Source organism: Pieris brassicae, chromosome 6, assembly GCF_905147105.1.
Source record: "Pieris brassicae chromosome 6, ilPieBrab1.1, whole genome shotgun sequence".
In the NCBI taxonomy this organism is placed as follows: Eukaryota; Metazoa; Arthropoda; class Insecta; order Lepidoptera; family Pieridae; genus Pieris; species Pieris brassicae.
The window spans coordinates 10,161,521-10,181,604 of NC_059670.1; the positions used below are offsets into that span (position 1 = coordinate 10,161,521).

General features: G+C 39.0%; 1 protein-coding gene across 1 annotated transcript; it reads right to left on the bottom strand.

Moving 5' to 3' along the window:
* Window positions 1-821: 821 nt before the first annotated feature.
* LOC123711287 (serine/threonine-protein kinase fused) lies at window positions 822-13,943 on the bottom strand. The gene is made up of 11 exons (XM_045663797.1): window positions 13,669-13,943; window positions 13,334-13,593; window positions 12,885-13,053; window positions 12,341-12,496; window positions 11,838-12,025; window positions 10,111-10,877; window positions 8,755-8,864; window positions 6,816-6,956; window positions 4,479-4,567; window positions 2,795-2,922; window positions 822-1,301 (listed from the first exon to the last, which is right to left on the bottom strand). The coding sequence occupies exons 1-11, from the start codon at window positions 13,777-13,779 to the stop codon at window positions 949-951; spliced, it is 2,472 nt and encodes an 823-aa protein (XP_045519753.1). The 5' UTR covers window positions 13,780-13,943; the 3' UTR covers window positions 822-948.
* Window positions 13,944-20,084: the final 6,141 nt, after the last annotated feature.

Below are 20,084 nucleotides of genomic sequence, written 5' to 3' on the forward strand. Positions count from 1 at the left end.
CTACAGAGGGTGTTAATAAAACAAAAATTGTATATAAAAATATAATAGCACAATATTAAGTAATAAAATACAATTTAAAATATAAGGCACATTACTCGATTGTTAGGGATTTTTTATGTAATAGGAGGCAAACGGACTGGCTCAGTAGATGTTAAGTGATACCCATGGATAATCACAATGCCAGAGGGCTCGGAAGTGCGTTGCCGGCCTTTTAATAATTATTATTACATTTCATCTCGCTCACCAATTATAGACACATTTCTGTGGCCTATATATATAATTTTACATGAGATTCTAACTCCAGACTCCTGAAGGTATTTGCTACTTCGTAAAAAAATTAAAAAGCAGACCTGTCCCAGAATTCTTTTAATATTTTGAAAATAAACAGCTTTCATCAAAGTTAGTAATCGAATAGCGAACGAATTTCGGTAAATGTAAATTTCAACCGCGCATGTAGTTTTTGAGATTAACTATACATCGCAGTAAAGTAGTTAAATCAGAGAGTTAATTGAATCTCTAGACAGTTAATAAAATTTCTATATTCAATCAAGTCGCTAAAGTTCCGTCAGACAATTGAGTGAACGAAGCGTTTAACGAGTTTCCTAAACCTTCCCAGGCAACAAAACTAACCTAACCATTTACAATAGAGCAAAACACCGAATATCCAAGCTCTGAGTTCTTCACGATCACACCGAAATAACAATAAAAATGAAATAATCATGGCGGACTTGTTTTACATTGTTAATCAACACGCTGGCTTTCGGTCAGACCGATAGTTAAACGTTTTCGACGCTGCTTTATTTAAATCAAAATGCTAGCGACTTGATTGAATATCGACATTTAATTAACTGTCTAGAGATTCAATTAATTCTCTGATTTAACTACTTTACTGCGACACATGCATACAAATATTACCTTATAATATTGCGATTTTATATGAGGAAACAATCAACTGACATAAAATGGCATACTACACAACTCCTTACTCGCCAACCTCGCGGCCCTATTCAACGTAACATTACAATGGGAATGGAGTTCCTCCAAAACCTCACTATTTCTCTTCCTCCACTCATTCTCCATGGCTGCTGAAAAGGCTGTACACGAATAAGTACACAATAGGCTTATCAAGACACATATTCTGATTTTTAAGGCATCATTTTGCTGTTCCAAAAGCTTCAGGAAGGTGAAACTCCTGTCTTCGAACAATATTCGCTCGACTACGTCCGCGTGTTCGGGCAAGTCTTGAAGTATTGTTATAAAGAGGCCGGTTAGGTTGAGAACTATTCGTGGGGATTTTGTGGCTGTAACAAAAAACAATATGGAAATAATTATTAAGACTAGAAATATTTAAAGTGTTTCGTTATATCAAAATTTTGGTTCGTTTTCACAACAAACTCCTAAACTCTATAGAAGTATCACTATTATATAGTTAATCAATTAAGCTTTTTATAAATTTGACGATTGTTTAAAATGATTCTAATCCTTGGGATTGATTTGTTCCAATTAAAAAGAGTGGCGCAGAGTTTAATGCCAGTTCTTCTCTTCCGTTCTACGGAACTGGCTTGATTTGAGAACTGGCAGTAAATGTAAAATTAGAAGCACTTAATGTATATTTCTCTTTTTTTGACGTTTATGTACACTACAATGCGTTACCTATGTGAATAAATGATTTTTGACAAGACTTTTTTTAAGTAGAATTTGTAAGACTCAAAACTTGGCAATTAAAAAGTGTGGCGGAAAGTTTCTTGCCCGCTCTACGTCCTTGACTTGCGAACTGGTAGTAAATGTAAATTTACAATTAATTTAACTTCTTTTCTGACGTTCATAAGTGTGTAGTTAACCTATATGAATTAAGTTATTTTGAGTTTGAGTATATGTCAAAAACAAAAATATCAGTCTTCATCTGTTTTAAGTTCGATGGCGGTTCTCGTATTGATATGTTCGAATAAAAGACTTTGGTTTAGGTAACAACTGATTTTGTTTAAAACATGAGCTTATAACTAAGGTAACATTAGGTGTTGCGACTCTGAATCAACAAAAAACTAACTTGACTTATTTAAAACTTGACACTTGATTTGAGACTTGACATTTATGTTATTGGACATTATCGGAAACGAGAATGTTAAAATACAATTTATGAGTTTTGGAAAAACTAAAGAGCTCATTTTGGCTTTAAGTGTGAGCTTACATTTTGTTTACGCTTACAATAATTAAAATATATATATGTAACTTAACTAATGTTAGCTTACATAACACCTGTCTAATCCTAATATGGAGCTACAGTTATGGTTGAAAAACATATTTGTGTAATTTAAGCTCGATAATAACTCGTAAAAGATTGACGTGGGTTTAACCTAGTAGTTTATCAATCGAACCCGTAAGTTGCGGGTTCCAAACCTTGCTTGAACCATAACCTATATACTTTCTTTACAATATATGAGTTACCAGTCCCTCAAAACAACCCCCTAATCCCCCCCCCCTTTTTTAACGAGAAATGTTCAGAGGCAAAAATGCATGCCCAAAAAACAGACCATTCAGAGACATAATCATAGTTTTTTTTTATTATTCCATATTCCGTACAAATTTATAGATTTTTTTTAAAGTCAAATATCGTAAAGGTCCAAGGGCTAACGATTCTGCCACTCAAAAGAACTGTCAACCAAAAACATTTTGCCGTTTTATAAGAAAACTTCCGGGTCCAATTTAATAATTTAGTTTTTAGTGTTATGTGCATTTAATTTTGTTTTTTTATTATCTTAACTAAATTTTCAGAATGTATCATACATATACTTACATATAGTAAGCAGTCCCGTATATACTGTATGCGCGTTCCCAAGTGAGGTGGCGAGTTGGCGAACCGCGCGACACGAGCGACCGCAGAGCCATAGACATACTTCTAGCATTCGACTCACGCCTCGAAGTCTATGAAGAAAACCCACTTTAGACATAGACATAGATAGACATACTTTAGTATTACTAAAGTAGTATATATTACTAAAGTATGTCTATATGTAAAGTATAGGCAATATTTGAATATATTTTTAATTAAGGGAAATTTACGCATTTTGACTCCCACAAAAATTAAATGAATTAGTGACGCCACCACATTTTTAGGTCTGGGCCTCACATACTGTATCTGTTTCGTGATTATTTGTCAACCTACGTCAGTAGTCGATTTGGGTCTAAGGCAAGATTTCCTCACGATGTTTTCCTTCACCGTTGGAGCGAATGTTAAATGCGCACATAGAAAGAAAGTCCATTGGTGTACAGCCGGGGATCGAACCTATGATATCAGGGACGAGAGTCACACGGTAAAGGCAACACTGCTTTGACTCCGACAACAAATGAAAAATCTGTGTGTTACGTTTGTATATTCTGTCAAAACATTTGTTCTGACATATTTGATTTTATCCCGTGCCGCTAATACCCTCAATAAGTCTTGACCTACAGATTGATATTTGTCGATGTCGATTTTTGTTTTTCTTCTTAGGGAGCATTCAAGTATTACGTAATGAATTTGGGGGGGGGGCTAAATCATTACGAGGAGGGGCGGGGATTGAATTACGCGTTATTGTTAATATTATTTTACACTTTCCAGTACTTTACACCACGTAATGGTAAGTTTTAGGTATAAAGAGTCACTGGGGGTGATCACGAAACGTTTTACTATTGGATAAAGAAAAGGTTACGGCGGCGTTTCATGGGGGTCAAGAATTTCTAAAAATGCGTGACGTATAACTTGAACGCTCCCTTAGCCAGATAGTCCATTTATCCGGAGACCGAATCCACGACTCTTAAATCAGAGTCGTTAAAAACACTGCCCTCAACGACATAATATATGATTGAATGACATTATATTTTCTGTCTACAAAAAAATATATTCAAAGTAATGCTCCTATCAGACCCGCTCGCGCTTCAATCAACTTCAGCACTAAAATCCTTTTATTTATGTATAACAAAGATTTTGAAGTGAAACTTCTTTAATGGGTAAAATTTTGACGGAAACGTCACGAAGATGTGCAGCGTTTTTGTCAAAGAAAAGGGAGAGAGCGATTGAGACCGAACGAGAGAGAGTGAGAAAAGGAGATCGAAAAATACACGCTATTGGTTGATGTATTCGTTTAGTAGTTACATATTAGAACTTTTGATGGCAATTCTGTCGCTTAACGTCTTGTTATTTATTTTTATTATCATGAGCACGTATACAGTGTGTAAACAGTGTAAATATAGATATATGAATACATGGAGTGATCATATACTGGTACATGATCATCTTTTGGGACTTTTACCTTAGTAATAATTAATTTACAAAGAAGTTTCACTTCTGACATGTGTACTTTGTACGCACGCACTATTTTTTTTTCTTTCTATTTATTGGAAAGTTCTAGAAAATCAATCAAAAAACTTCTACCTAACTACGTAAATTTTCCAAATTAGATTTCACTAAACGTAGCTAAATAGTTGAATTTGGTAAATACCTCTCTTCGTCATCATCTGTATTTGTATTCTTCATGAGAGTACTTATGGCTGCTATGAAGTTGTAAACCACTTTCGCTTCTAAGTACACCTGAAAACGTTCAAAAATATGATTGAGATTTTTATGTACTACCCGATGTAACATACATTTATGTATTCGCTGATTTAACGTACACATATTTATTTATACTTTGTTACCATAATATACATAATTATACAAACAAAAAACAAAAAGTAAGTTACATAATTTATACATCATATGTAAATGTTCAAAAATATTTTCACCGAAAATCGAACCCGGCTAGATTTATTTACACTAAATGAAAATATGGAAGAAATACTAGAAAACATGAACTCCGCCACGTAATAAAGTCACTTTAATTCCATATAAAAATTTGGATACAGATCCAGGAAGAAGCAAAGAACAAAGAAGTCTTTGCTTCCTCCGTCCATTTGTCCCTAAGCCTTTACGATTTCGTCAGCACATCGCTTGTATGGTCTTCCCACGTTTCTTTTTCCCGCAGGTCTCATCCAGCGAGTGGCTTCGGCGGTCCATCTTTTATCTGTACACCTTGCAATATCCTTGCCTAGTTCCATTTCAGCTGTAAAGCATGGGTTGGCGCGTCGTCTAAGTTTTCGCTGTGATGTGGTCACTTAGTATTTTGTGGATGTTTTTGATTTTAAGAATGCTGCGCTACATGTTCCTATACCTTCGACTTCACACGTACACGTCCAGGTTTGCCTCCAGTAGACCAGGCTTGGGATGCCAATTTCCATAAGAATTTCCAATTTTTTAAATCCAGGCTGTAGTCTGCTATTAAAACTTTAATATTCTAATGATACCTTTTTAAAAATGGCCTTTATAAGATGAAAATGGTTGATATATTTCATTCATAATGTCAAGATTTTCTTTATCCGTATCATTTTAGTCCCTATTTATAAGTGAAACTTTCTATAGAACGTAAGTACAGTAGTGACTAAAATGTGAATAGCGCATGAGTGTACAATCGCGCACAAAATTTTAAATAATACTTTATGTAATATAATATTGGTTGCCGTATCTTAAGATACGCTAATGCCCACCTTCCACTGCGAGCGGAACGCACCCATTACCGACTCCGCTACACTCGTTACGATGATTTTCATACATGCCGTCTCCGCTTTGGTAAGGCGAGCAGAGCGGACATTAGTTTATAAGAATGTATACCAACATTGTCTTAGGGGCTGTCCATTAATCACGTCAGGTTCGAAAGAGGAGGGGGGTTGGGGGGGGAATATCACGAGGGGGGTCTGGTAAAATATTACGTGTACTTATTTGTCATACGTGTGGTTTCTAAACCGAAAAGCAAAAGTACAGTATATGCAACCTTTCCGTCTAGATTTTATTATGGTTCTTAGTTTTCTTGAATTAGATTATACTATATACTTAACTAATATTATAACAATTTTAAGATTCCTTGTAGACACTAAAAATACACGTGATTTTTTGTAGCGGGTGGGGGAATAGTCTTAAGCCGCACCACATATAACCATGGGAGAGGGAGGGGTTAAAAATTGTTAAAATGGACGTGATTAATGGACAGCCCCTTATGTAGACGGATTGTAAAATATCTTTTTTTAATTATCTTATTATTAGGCAATAAGCCCAATCTTATAACTGAATTTAATTTCGTGTACCTCTGGATATCAGACATTTATTTGAGAATCTACTACTAATAATTCTTCACAATTAATATATATACATTATGACTCATAAGAACATACATAACACTAAGATCATACATTTTTACTAAATATATTAATTCTTTTAGATTTTAGTTATAATTTAATTTTTTGTTCTTATACCTAAACCTAAGGCATTTTTTCATATTCAGCTATTTTTCATACTAGGGTTGCCTGGAGAAATTTCAAATTTTGAAAGAGCTGGTGTTGTCAAGCTTTTGTAAATAAATAAATCAGTTAAGGATATTTCTTTTAATCTGTATAGAATCGATTTTTTTAACGCTTGCTCATATATTTCGTTATTATTATTTATTTATAAATTCTAAAACTACGTGTATACATAAAATTATACAATATGACAAATTTTACACACATACACATCAATTATATTAGAATATAAGCTAGCTAGAAAAGGGGAAAAAAAACAAGCAACCACAAAAAAAATATAACTAAAACTAAGTAGAAACCGCATTAAGAGCATGATAAACAAAGTTACGGTAAGTTAGAAGATTGTTCTAAAATAAGTAGTAAGTAAATAAAGTAGCATATATAATTTCCATTTCTTTATTATTTTATTACTTTTATAATAAAAATTTACAGCAAATAAAAATACTCACATCCTGTATATTGAGCAATGTGTGTCTTGGCAAAGAGTGAGATAGCGATGGTAAGGCGAGCAAGGCTGCCACGGCGCCGCAAACTCTGGCGCCTTTGTTGCCTCTAGCCGCACTGCCTACCACTCCCACCACCATACTCACCTGGAAATTATACAAAAATGTTTTAAAATAAATAAAAATCTTGACCATAGACTGTCGAAAGGCCTCAATTCAAGGTAATGAATCTGTGGAGGAAGGAAAAAAGGGATCTTCCAATCAAAAGGGTCCACGACGGATCTAAAAAGTGACTGGCTCGAAGGCCCCAAGTAAGGTCCCGAAGTTTAATATATCCTTAGTAGGAATAACTTTGTTAGCACGTTTTAGGGTGTTACGTCATCGCAGTGAATGCAAGTGCAGATTGAAGATGTCGCATGAGAAAATAATATAAAAATACTCGTCGAAATACAAAATCCTTCAAATTTCTTTGTAGTCGGTTAAAACCGGTTAGTCGGCTAACACCATAATTCGAAATAATTATCGCATATAATAAAGTGTTTTAACAGCGTCTATGTATATTCAGAATTTAACCTAAATAGTAAAAGCGCCATCTGTTGGAACCTTGTAAAATTTTAGTAACACGTTCGAAAAAAAACGGCTTAAGATATTTATTTTTCATTAAAAACATTACAACACTATTTTGTTTAACGCATAACCAACAGAAAAAGAAAACAACGACAATGAATAATAAATAGAAGTAATTTAACAAATGTCACAGCAGGCCAAATATCTCTTAAAGGCGCCAACTGTGCTGTCAGCTGTCATATGTCAAATCAAAATAGGCTATTAAACAGATTCGCATAAACGTCAGCATACTCTAGACGTCTTCTTAACGAGTTTTTGGCAATGCTCGCCTTTTTTGTATAACTCGATTAGTATTGATATGGTTGTGCAAAGTCGACGCATTTTAAACTGAGTTATCGGGCAATAAATGTCTCTGTTAGTAGGAATGTGCACACAATGCAATCCGTTATTGATACTTAGCTACCTGCGCACGCACTCTTGATTGGTCGTTACCACTAATGGTTGTTATTTTTCTTTATATATAATTTTTTTTTGACTCTCATTACGTTACTTTGTGGCGACCAAATAATGATTCGACCAAATAATCGGTGATTTTACCGCTATGTGTGACGACAAGGGCGCGGTGGGTGGAGCCTGCAGCCAGTGACAGCGCGACCAGCGCGATTAGAACTCTCAAACGTAAAACGTGTGCACGCGAATTACGAATACTGAATACTGAAATACGAATTAATTATAATTAATTTATCCTTGTCTTAACGCTTTTTTTCTCTTACTGTGTTCTCAATTCTTTTCGTTATTTAATTTGTTTTCTTCGGTGTAAACTTTCAACTTTATTATACATACTAAAGACCTGAAGAAGTTTTCTTTGTTTCCCTACTGCCTAGTCTAGAAACTATTATTATTATGGTCTTCGCATCACGCGCACCTATAACTTACTTTTCATTCTGGAATACGCACAATGGAGATTTTATTTTCTAACCATTGAAGAAATAAAATAATTTGATATCTTACAAATTAAAAACTATTATTTCAGATAGCGAAAAATTCTTCACATTAACAAAACATAAATAAATATATAAAAATATATGTTACTATTAATACTTAACATAATTTATCCCATACCATTTATACCATATCGATCGTAACTATCCCATTATCGATATGTACCTCTACAATTCCTATTCACATCACTATACCTCTCCATAAGACCTGTAAGTGCGAGCGAGACAGACAGATAAATATGATTTATTGAGTTCATAATCCGTCCAGTGTCACAATATATTCTTATTCGTGATTCTTGAATAAAGGGGAATAAATCTTGTCTAATTTATATAAAAATAAAAATATTAGTGAAAATAATATAACTGTAAAGTGTTACCATATTCAACTGCGTCAATGATTCAACATCGCCCTCCATAACCTCTGTGATATTTGAGTTCAAAAATGCCTCCCATTCTTCCAGTTCTATAGAGGATGGCTCCTTAAGTTCTGAAAAACACGACGAATACATGTATTGTATATATTTGGACAGTTTAATTACCGGAGAGGACAAAAAATTTGTTTAAAACATATAAAACACGGATACTAATATCAAGATTGAGCAGTGTTGGCTCAGTTATACCACAGGCACAATAACAAAAATAATAATACAATATAAAAATTTGGTATAGTCTAAATTGCTAATATTATGCCTTAAAATTTTACATACATTATGAGTCATATCATTGTTGTATATTAAGTCGATTTTTTAAAGGGGCCGTTTAAGTATCACTTGAGCAGATTTACTGCAATTTATCCCCCCCCCCCTCCTTTGTCAACAAAAGTATGCAAAGCTCTCAAAAATAATAGTACATAAACGTATTGTTTGTAGGAATACTCGAAATTGCATTTCGTTTTCAAGCATAAACAATGTGTGGGTAATATGTGTAAAAATGTAAATAATTACTGTTGACATAATCACCAAATAAGAAAATCAAATATCCCATATTTATGCTTTTGTAGATGAATAAAGACACCAAATGCTTATAATTTATTTGCCTATTAAAAAATTATAAAACTGTGAAGTTACCAAACCACCAAATACCAAGTTTGTAGCGCAACTGTTTTTTTAAATAAAAAAAATTGTTTTATTATTAACTTTGTATAATTTTTACGTCTAATTACTTCGTCTTTACACTTAGAATTTACAATGCACAAAAGTTTGATATATATAAAACCTTCCGTTAAATTCTTATTATAATAAAAAAATGAATGTCAATTGAATGATTTTTAATCTGTTAAATGATCCTAATCCTCGGGATTGATTTGCTGCAGTTCAAACAACTTGTATGACTGAAATCTTAGCGATTAAAAAGAGTGGCGGAAAGTTTCTTGCCAATTCTTGCCCGCTCTACGTCCTTGACTTACGAACTGGTAGTAAATGTAAATTTACAATTAATTTAACTTCTTTTCTGACGTTCATAAGTGTGTAGTTAACCTATATGAATTAAGTTATTTTCAGTTTGAGTTTAACCAATCAAATTTCCTTGTTATTACATCCACCAGAAAAACTACTAAACCAATTTTGATGAAACTTGAACTCTACGAGACGTCATCCCCTGAATCGCGAAAACTTATACCATCCGCTAAGCGTATACAACGACCTTGGGCACTGTGGTCTTCGAACCAGTGCGGTTCGATTGGTCGAGCAGAATGTTGTTGTTCCTTCATAATCTATTATAAATATTTTACTTACCTTCTTGATTTTCTTCATGCATTTTATTATCATTATCAGCGACATCCTTATCATCCCCCGTTTCCTCTATTACTTCATTTTTCTCTATATCCTCGTCTTTATCCTCTTTCGAGTATTTGCTTCTATCTGTATGTGTGTCTATTGTTGGTTCGCTCGTTCTCCGTTGGGATTCCTTATTTTTGTCTAAACTCCTACTAAAGTGGAATGATCTCTTAATACTTCTGGTCAATCTGTTTCCACCGCTTCCAAATCTCAGCTTATCTTTAGAGAATTGTAATAATTTCTGCTTATACGACGGAGGCACACTTTTACTGAGACCCGCGCTAACGTCAACATTTGAACTCTTTGGATTCTCTAAGCTCTGTGATGCTGTGCTTCCTTTACTTTTCCCTTTAACTTCATCTCTCTCTTTTGTTTCTATCTCTTCTCTGTCTTTTGTTTCTTTCTCCTCTCTGTCTTTTGTTTCTTTTTCTTCTGCAATCATTTCATTGTTCGCCATGAGTTGGGCGATGTTTCTTTCCAAGTTACACACGACAAGGTTAGAATTGTTCATAACGTGGAATTCGTGTCTCAGTAGTTTCGCGTTGGTCGCCGTTATCGGTTGAGATTGGTCTTCATCATCGGTTTTGAGACTGTCTCTAACACTGAACGCACTCGTTGCTCGTACGCTGTCATCATCAGACATTGGCACACATTCTAGTGCCTGAACACCGCGCATATTTCTTAAATCGTGTCCTTCTGGTTTTGTTTGAGAGTGCGTTTTGGCCCTGAAATCCAAATTACTTCACGGATCAAGAACATCCAAAATTCAAGTTCATTACTCACGAGGAAATTTTTTATCTTACTAAAATTTTCTTAATTCAGTTTAATAATTGAAACAGTTTAAAAATTGATTATAAATGTTACGTTTTTCTAATTGTGCACAATTTCATACTTTGAAATTTACACATTTATTCTGTAAACTAATGAAACCTCTTTGGTGACAGTTAAGTTGTCTTTATTCCGAAAAAAAATTATGATAATCTCGTGACATTTTCATATAAAAACGCGGTATACACCTTTGCCTTTCCCATTAGGGATAAATTAATATCATTTAGTTTGTTTTTTTCCCATTCAGTTATGTCTTAATATGTATTTTTGCACTTCTTGCCTACCTTATCTAATTTAATTTAAAAAAATTCTCTTCTCATGTGGTTGCCTGGAAGACGTCGCTCGAAAGCGATTAGCCGGCCAGTTGCCCTCCTTTTAATTTCGTATGTTTTGTTGTGTTTATGCGATTTTAACGGATTGAATAGTGCTTATCCGGAGCTGGATATATTCGGTAGTGGGCTGATCGGTATTAGAGAAAGTATTGTTAGGTGCCTATCTCGAGCCTAATTCGCTGTTTTGCTCATGGTTTTTTTTATTATATGTTTTAATTGTATTTTTAATTTCTTTTGTGAAACACTTATGTTTACTGCAATTGTCATACATTTTAAATGAAAGATTTTGTAAAATATGCAGTAGATTAAGTACAATGTATGATGTGAAGTGATAATAAATAAATAAATATATACAAGAGGCTGAAATTTTAGTATAATTGAGTGAATAACAAACTTAAGAAGGCGCAGCGCCTCCCAATCGAGTAGCCCGCTATAATTGAATTATAATATTGTTAATAGTCTGTCATAATCAATTTATTTTGAAGGCTTTAATATATGATGTTATTTAAAAGTTATGAAACTTACTTTGTACATTTGCTTATTTTCTCAGTTTGCAAAAACTTTGCTTCCTGTTGACTATAAGATAATGGTTTTGTGAATGGCGAGTCACTTTGAACATCTTCTGGGAGTATGAGTACATGTCCCTTCACAAATGGGTGTTCTAGGATTTCTGGCCAAGTCATTCGTTTTACCGGGTCTTTATGCAATAAACCCTGTGAAAGTTTAATTATAATAATAATTTATATAAATATAAGGGGTAAACAAACCTAAGGCCATTAACCACAGCCCATATACATATTATTAGTGGATGCTTTCGGGGAGGAATTCATTTGCATTAGATTAAAATTAACAAAACATAACATACATTATTAATTTTTTACTATAAAGGTAAGGTTATATTTAAAAAATTGCAAGTTTTGTCTGGAAGTAATTTCTATATTGATACAACTGTGCAATTATAAGTACCAATTATCCAATTTTTTTTTAATGATGGAAGCTTTGAAAAGAAAAATGTTTCGAAAAGTTACCTGCAAGAATGATCTTGCATCAGGACTTATGAAACTTGGCCACTGCACAGGTTTATGTCTTATCATCCTGACTAACTGCCATATAGACATAGTGCAAAATGGTGGTTGTCCAGCCATTATTTCATATACAATACATCCGAGTGACCATAAATCTGCCTGGAAATATAAGATACAAAATTCAATAAATAGATTTTTACAGCCTTACATTAAAAGGTCTTAATGGTTAAGATAGATACTTGTGGCCATCTATCTGACTTAGTCATTATCAAGTTTCTTTATAAAAATGATCAATGAATCGGACATTAAAATGTCTTTCTGTCTAAAAAAGGTGTAAGTAGTTTACATATATAAATATATATGGAAATAATAATATATAATACATGTGGAAATCCACATGCAAGTAGTAAATACATATATTTCCTCTACCAAAATCAGTCTTATGAAAAAAGGCCAGAATTTCATTACAAAATTATTTACAATATTGATAACACTTTGTTTTTTAAGTTATGATTTGCAAGTTGTACATTTATAAATTTCAATTTACCTGATGATCATAAGGTTTCTCATCAATTAATTCAGGTGCCATATAAAGTGGTGTTCCTTTTATAGAGGTAAGAATGTGAGTTGCGTTAGTCATTATACGGGCAAGTCCAAAATCACACAGCTTTGCCCGCCCAGTACTATCTAACAGTACATTTTGTGGCTTGAGATCTCTGAAATGCAAATGTAATTAGTTAGAGTTCCTTTAATTTAAATTAACCTAATTATGTGTCATAGGAACAAACAACATGCTATAGTCAGTAAATATGCATTAGAATATAATTTTACATCTAGAACCTGACAAGATAGAATAAAACTAGAATTTGAAACCACTTGCACAACATGTTTAAAATTATATCTATGGCAAAATTGAGTATTTTTTAAATTAGCAATAGAAAGATTGCTTATATTTCATAAATATGTATGAAATTATTAATTAAATATTGACCCTACCTGTGAAGAACTCTGTGAGAATGTAAATAGTATAGTGCTGAAACCAAATCCCATGTTATTTTCTTTGCTTGGTCCTCATTCAGACAACCTTCTTTTGCAAGTATACTATGTAATTCCTTTTCTGCATACTCTGTGACCACCACAAGTTCGGATTCAGTATCAAAACTATCAATCATGCGAATAATATTTGGATGATTTAATTGCCTTTGAATATCACATTCTTGTCTTAAATTTTTAAGATCTTTCGATGATCGGCCTTTCTATATTTTAAAATAAAAAAATATGTTACATACAATTGTGTGTAATTTACTAAAGATAGGAATATCATAACTTACCTTTCGTATAACTTTTAGTGCTAGTACAGCATTAGTTTCTTTCTGTTTTGCTTTGAAAACTCTCCCAAATGATCCTTCACCAATAAACGATATTACAATATAGTTTTCCATGGAGGAAACTTTTTGTCAGTCAATAAACGAAATGCAAACCAAAATTTTCAGTTCGTTATGATTGACAAAGTATTATTTAACGTAACATTCTTCGTATTTATTGTTTAATTGTTTTGATTTTATTTTAATTGAACCAACTTATTTCCAATTTTTAACTTGGCTGAAAGTTTTGTTTGTTTATGAAAAATTGTTGCACAGACTAATAATGCATTTCCATAGTTCCATACCATAGGATATACAAACAGATTGCAGATAAAAAAGATAATTTCTAGATTACATTTTTTTCTCTTTATTATACAAAATAATATAATAAATCAGAATATTATGTTACATTATAAAACCCCTGTGGTTTGTATCAATGTAACCATAGTAGTATTGTTTAGAAGCGCGTCAATTTCATATAAAAGTAGTTTTTTAATTTACTGTTTATGTTGGTTAACGTTAGGTTATCTAATATCTGATTGGGTAGACCATTTATTAGCCGCGGTAGTAAATACCTCAACGTTCTCTCGCCATATACGTTGTTTGCTCTCAATGTACAGAGCCGAATCTGCGTTACCGCTCGAATCTTTACATCATGATCCATTAGTTTTTATGTCATCTCGGAAAAAGTGTTCGACTAGAAGACTATTTACTTTTTCTGTTATGTGCAACATTTTGCAGTGTTTAAAATTTCCTCTTTCTTCATTTTTATATGAATCGAGCACATTTCTCGAGTTTTTTTTTTAATGGAATCTCGCTGTTGGCCTTAACGGCCTTTACAGCTCAGCACGGGCTGTTTTGGCGAGCGTATATCGGCCAGAATGGCAACCAAGTTTGAGGATTCACGTTTGGAGGTTATATATACGGTTGAGATACGTTGGATAAGTTCTACCATAGCTACATAGACCGTAATTGATGACTGACTCGCAAAGCGCGTTGCAAAGTGCAAGTTTTGTTTTAAATGGGATACGCTTTTGAGTATTGTTATTTGCGTCAAAAATTGTCGTAGCTTATCACAAACGTAATCCATGTATTGAGTCCAATGCATGTGTCGTAATGAAACAGTGATGTGTCGTGACAAGGACAGTTGTAAACGTTATCGTCATGAAACAATAATTTGTTCTGAAAAGAACAGTTAATTGCGTTATAGTAAGACCACGATATCGAACTGTTCTGAGAAGAACACGTTCGTACCCTTCGACGTTTTTTTTTTTGAAGAAGGACTCTCGCTGTTGGCCTTAAGGGCCTTTACAGCTCAGCTCGGGCTGTTTTGGCGAGCGTAGCTCGGCCAGAATGGCGTTTTATCCCGCGGCTAGCTCAAGGGCGTCTCCTGTGAGACTCGAACCTCGGCTTGGGCCGTCGCGGGGCGGTCAATCGCCTGAAGGGCAGGACGGAAGCTCACTGGAGTGAGCGAAGTGCGAAGTAAAGGTCCTCGCCTTCCCCGGTGAAGGCGGTTTTTACCCTAATCTGTGATTGGCTATTTTTATTATTTTTGGCCGCGCGGGCGGCTTTTAATTTATCGTTTGCTACGGTAATTGGATCATCCGGGTCCGTTAGTATGTGTCGGGGCCTCCTACGAGCCTTTTTTGTCGGGAAGGGGTAATAGTTGATGCTATTACGCACCAGCGGATTGGGATGGTGTTTAGCCTTGTCAAAGTGGCGTGTGGACGCCAACTTCATCCATTGGGCTATGGTAGGGAGCTCCAGGTCGTGGTGGAGATCGACGTTTCTCACATAGAAGGGCGCACCGGTCGCGATTCTCATGAATCGCGACTGAAGCACCCGGAGCCGGTGAATATAGGAGGGGGCACAATGCGCGAAGACTACGCTAGCGTATGTCATGCACGGTCAGATGCAGGCCTTGTACAGGGTCACCTTGTGTCTGAGAGACATATGACTCCTTTTATTTAGGAGGAAATGGAGGCGAGAGCGGACAAAATAGGCCTTCTTGCGAACGGCGGCTATGTGCTTAAGGAAAGACATGCCGCTATCAAGCGTGACTCCTAGATATTTGACGGACTTTTGCCATGGGATGGCTTGCCCGTATAGGGTTACCTCTGTCTTGAGGTGAAATTTATTCCTAGCGTTAGCACCGGGGTTGCCCCTGGCAAAGAGAACTGCTACGCTTTTCTCGGGATTTATTTGGAAGCCCCATTTCCGAAACCATTCGCCTAACGACGTGGTAGCGGTCTGGAGTCTGTCCACGATGACACCTCTATCTTTGTGAGTGGTATAGAGAGCGGTGTCATCGGCATAGAGGGCTAGCTCCACATTTGGAGCCCTAGGGATGTCGCCGGTATACAGCGTGAACAGAAGGGGCGAGAGGACCGAGCCCTGAGGGACTCCGGCCAAGATGAGGCGAGGAGACGATAACGTTCCTTCTACGCGATAGCGCATTGAGCGGTCGGACAAGAAGTCGTGTACGATACGCACGAGTCTTAGTGGCACATTGAGGTGGTAGTGCTTGTAAACCAAGCCGTTGTGCCAGACCTTGTCGAAAGCTTTCGCTATGTCGAAGAAGAGCGCACCCGTGGCTCTCGGTTTCAGGGAGCTATTCATCCCGGAGAGAATGTGCTCCGTGATTCGATGGACTTGATGAACGCACGAGTGGGCCGGCCTGAAGCCAAACTGCTCATCGGGAATGAGCCCCTTATCTAGGGCAAAGTCTAGGAGGCGCTTTTTAAGTACCTTCTCGTTAAGCTTGCTAAGCGTATTGAGAAGGCTGATGGGGTGGTAACTGGTGGGGTTGTTACGGGGTTTACCTAGTTTGTGAATACCAATGACAATGGCCTCTTTCCACTGCGCCGGGAAGGTGCAGTTTTCAAGGAGGCAATTGAAAATGGCCACTAGTAGGCATATCAGATGGGGCGGGAGGCACCGGAGGACCTTGTTCGAGATGGCGTCGAGACTTGGAGATTTACGAGGCAGTGAACTCTTTATTAGAGTTTTGACCTCGGCGATCGATGTAGGAGGGAGCGGCTCGGGAGGGAGGGGCAGTGCTACGATGCGTTCGACCTCGCGGTTCACGTGTTCGACGTGCGCCGGGTCGCTATGATCGAGATACGGGGTGCACTGCTCCACTAGGCTAAGCACTCGGCTTTTTCGTCGTCGTCGAATGCGTCAGGCAGATTTGGACGCTTGAGAGGAGGCATGGACGCCACCGTGTCAGTTTTAAGGGAACGCGCGAGAGACCAATAGGCCGTGTGCGAAGGTGACAATTCGCGGGTAAGACGGTCCCAGCGTTCGTTTCTAATTTCCCGCATGCGCTCTTTGACTCGGCGCTGCGAGGCGCGGAGTGCTCTGCGGTTTTCGTCGGTCGGTGCTCTGGCGAAGGCGCGAGTCGCCGCGTTCTTCTCGGTCAACAGACGCCTCGCGTCCGGGGGAAGCTCCCAGCGTTGAGCGAACTCATCTGGGACCTTCCGGGACGACTCGGCGACCTTGGTCTGAATGTGGCTAGTGACCGAGGAGATCGCGTCTAACGCGTGAGCGGACGAGACTAAATTGTCGGGGACATTTGGGAGGGCAGAGGCTTGAGGGCCTCGTCTAACTTCTGCCAGTCGACAATGGACTTGAACCTCTTCTCTCGAGTGTTAGGAGGGCCGAATTCAAAGTGAACGGGGAAGTGATCCGAGTCTAACTCGTGTAACGTCTCTACGCTTCGCGGCTGTAGTGCCACGTTACGTAAAACCGCTACGTCTATGACGTCCGTTGAGAGAAGGCTGTTGCCTGTTATGCCACGGCGAGTCGGTTGTATGGGGGCAATGACGTTGAAATTGAGCACGTCTATAAGCCTATTGGGCTAACCTATTAGGGTTCTGTTTTGAGCTATTCCAGTCCCCGTGTTTGCTATTGAGATCCCCGACTAATAAGACCGAGGGGCCCATCGCAAACAGGGTTCTGAGATCGCTCTCTAGTATGTCCTTGGCGGGAGGGAGGTACACCGACGCGATAATAATCGGCTGATGGTCGGTCATGGCTACGCGCAACACAGAGCACTCTATTTTTGTAAGGGAGGGCGGGTCTAACGGCGAGCAGTGAAGCGCTCGTCTATAATAAATGAGCGTACCGCCTTTTGCCGTAGGTCGGTCGTTTCGCACTACGTTGTAATTCGCGAATCTGGGAGCGCGAACGCTGGGCTTGAGGAAAGATTCCTGTACTGTAGGAAAATATCTATTTGGTGGCGAACGAGGAAATCTCGAACCAAATCTGCCTGCGGCTTGAAACCGTTTGCATTGAAAGTCACTACGGACAGTGATCGAGCCTTGATCCTAGACGTGGTCGTAGCTATTGCGGTGTGGTGGAGTCTGCAAATTGTCGCACGGACTTAAGTAGCAGGACGTGCTCGATTACCAGTTGTTTCTTGTCTTCCGCGTTATTGGCGGATTTGTAAGCCTCGGAGAAGGCGACAAGAGCGTCTATATCTAACGCGTCTACAATGCTAAACGCAAGATTTAAGGCGTCGCGGACCTTTTCTGATTCCGCGGCGGCCTCCGCAGTGTGGCTGAGGACTTTAGCTGGAGGGCTCACCTTAAGTGTGGGCCTCTCCGTTATGACGGGGGTCGGTGCCGGCGCCTGGGAAGGCGTCACGGGTACCGCTTTAGTTGGCAGAGGCGGGAAGGCCTCTGACGTGAGCTGGGGAGGGCCCTCCGTAACGGGGGGCTTGGTCCAGGCACTATTCTTAGGAGGTGGGGCCGGCGCGTACGTGGGCTTTGCTCCCGCGCCACGACGGGCTGCATCGCGCCCCGCCGTGCGCCCAGACGCCGGCTTTGCGCCTTGGGGCACGAGGGCACCCGCGATAATTCGCTGGGTGGCCCTGTTGCCCGCAAAGCACGCACGCCGGCGGCTCAGCGCACGGAAGCGTTCTTTTGCAGTCCGCCGTGCCGTGGTCGCCTAGGCACTTTACGCACCGTGCCCTAGCGAAACAGTTACGGGCCACGTGCCCGTAGAGTTGACAGCGGTGACACTGTCGTGTGAAGGAATGTTTGAGGGGGGTTTCAACCCTCAGCCCCGAGAGCTTGCAACACTCTCTCAGGCTAAATATCTTTTTCCCACTCGGGGTGGGATCGAGGACAACGAGTACCATGTCGTACTCTTCTTTTGTTGTTCTCTTGAGCATGCGGAATACATCCCTTACGGGGTATCCCTGCTCGACAAGGTCCGATTGGACTATCCCGGAGTCAATCTCCTTTGGGATGCCCTTAATGACTACCCTTAGGACGCGCTCCTCGGGTAGGGGGAAGGTGTGGCCACCGATACCTTCAGAGCGAAGGTATGAAGTTAGAAAGCGGTGGTGATCAGATGAAAAGACCTGAACGCAAAGGTTATCCCTCAACGTTCGGGCCTTGTAAGTTATCGACTTAGTGTCGAGAATTTTTGATAGGGCCGGCCAGGTGCCCTTGTCCCTAACGTATACGGGCGGGGGGGTTTTGATGCGGTCCGCGGGGGCGGGGGGCGCAGGTTTTCCCGATAAAAGGGAACTAAGATCCCTCTTCGGAGGGTTCGTGGCTTGGGTGGGCCTTTTAGCGGGAGGACCGCCGTTGGCCGAACGCTTTTTCTTCTTCCGGCCGACGGTTTGAAAGCCGTCGCTCTCGGGAGATGAGTTTATTGCGGCTTCGTTGGCCGCTACCGCCGGGGCGGATTGGGTCGACATGACCGAAGAGGGGCGTGAATTTTGACCCGTCTCCTCATCGCTGGCGCTTCCCACTTCAGGGAGTGGTGAGCGCGAGCGCGAGCGAGAGCGGGTATCGGGTCGCGATGCCTTCACGGAGGCATTTTTCTTCGCCTTACGCGGCGATGGTGACGGCGAACGCGGTGAATCCGCGGTTACGTACTCGTTAAAAGCCCGCAATGCGTCGGGTAAGCGCTCTTGGAGAAAGAGCAGAATTTTTCTTATGTCAGGGGGTGGATCCCCGGACGCCATTCTGAAGGCGGGAAGCCAACAGGTTGACGACGGGTGTGTGTACCTAGTTTGCCTAAGTGTGGTGAGTACCTAAGCTAGTGATTTTGCCCTACAATGTGGTGTGTCTCCGCTGGTGATAGCGGAGGTGTGGTTTGTCACCAACCTAACCAGCCCGTAGGAGATTGGGTATAAGAGCCCCTACGGATGTGACAGGACCCGTCCAACAGTGGACCTGTGTTTAGCCGGTTGCTAGAGAGTAGTTGGAGTACCTACTCTCCAATACGTGCCTACTAGGAGGCCCGGCCGTGCACAGGACTTGAAGGAAGCGGAGGGGTTGTTACGCGCCTTGAAAAAGGCACGGTGTATGCACCCCGGACAAAAATACTCCCGCACAAGGCGTTAACCAACAGATAACCGTTTGGCA

Excerpts from the sequence above, each read along its gene's own strand:
- LOC123711287 (XM_045663797.1), bottom strand. The coding sequence starts at position 13,779 with ATGGAAAACTATATTGTAATATCGTTTATTGGTGAAGGATCATTTGGG. Across the intron at positions 13,594-13,668 it reads CACTAAAAGTTATACGAAAG|AAAGGCCGATCATCGAAAGA; the intron begins GTAAGTTATGAT and ends TTTAAAATATAG. Across the intron at positions 12,026-12,340 it reads ATGCAAGATCATTCTTGCAG|GGTTTATTGCATAAAGACCC; the intron begins GTAACTTTTCGA and ends AAACTTTCACAG.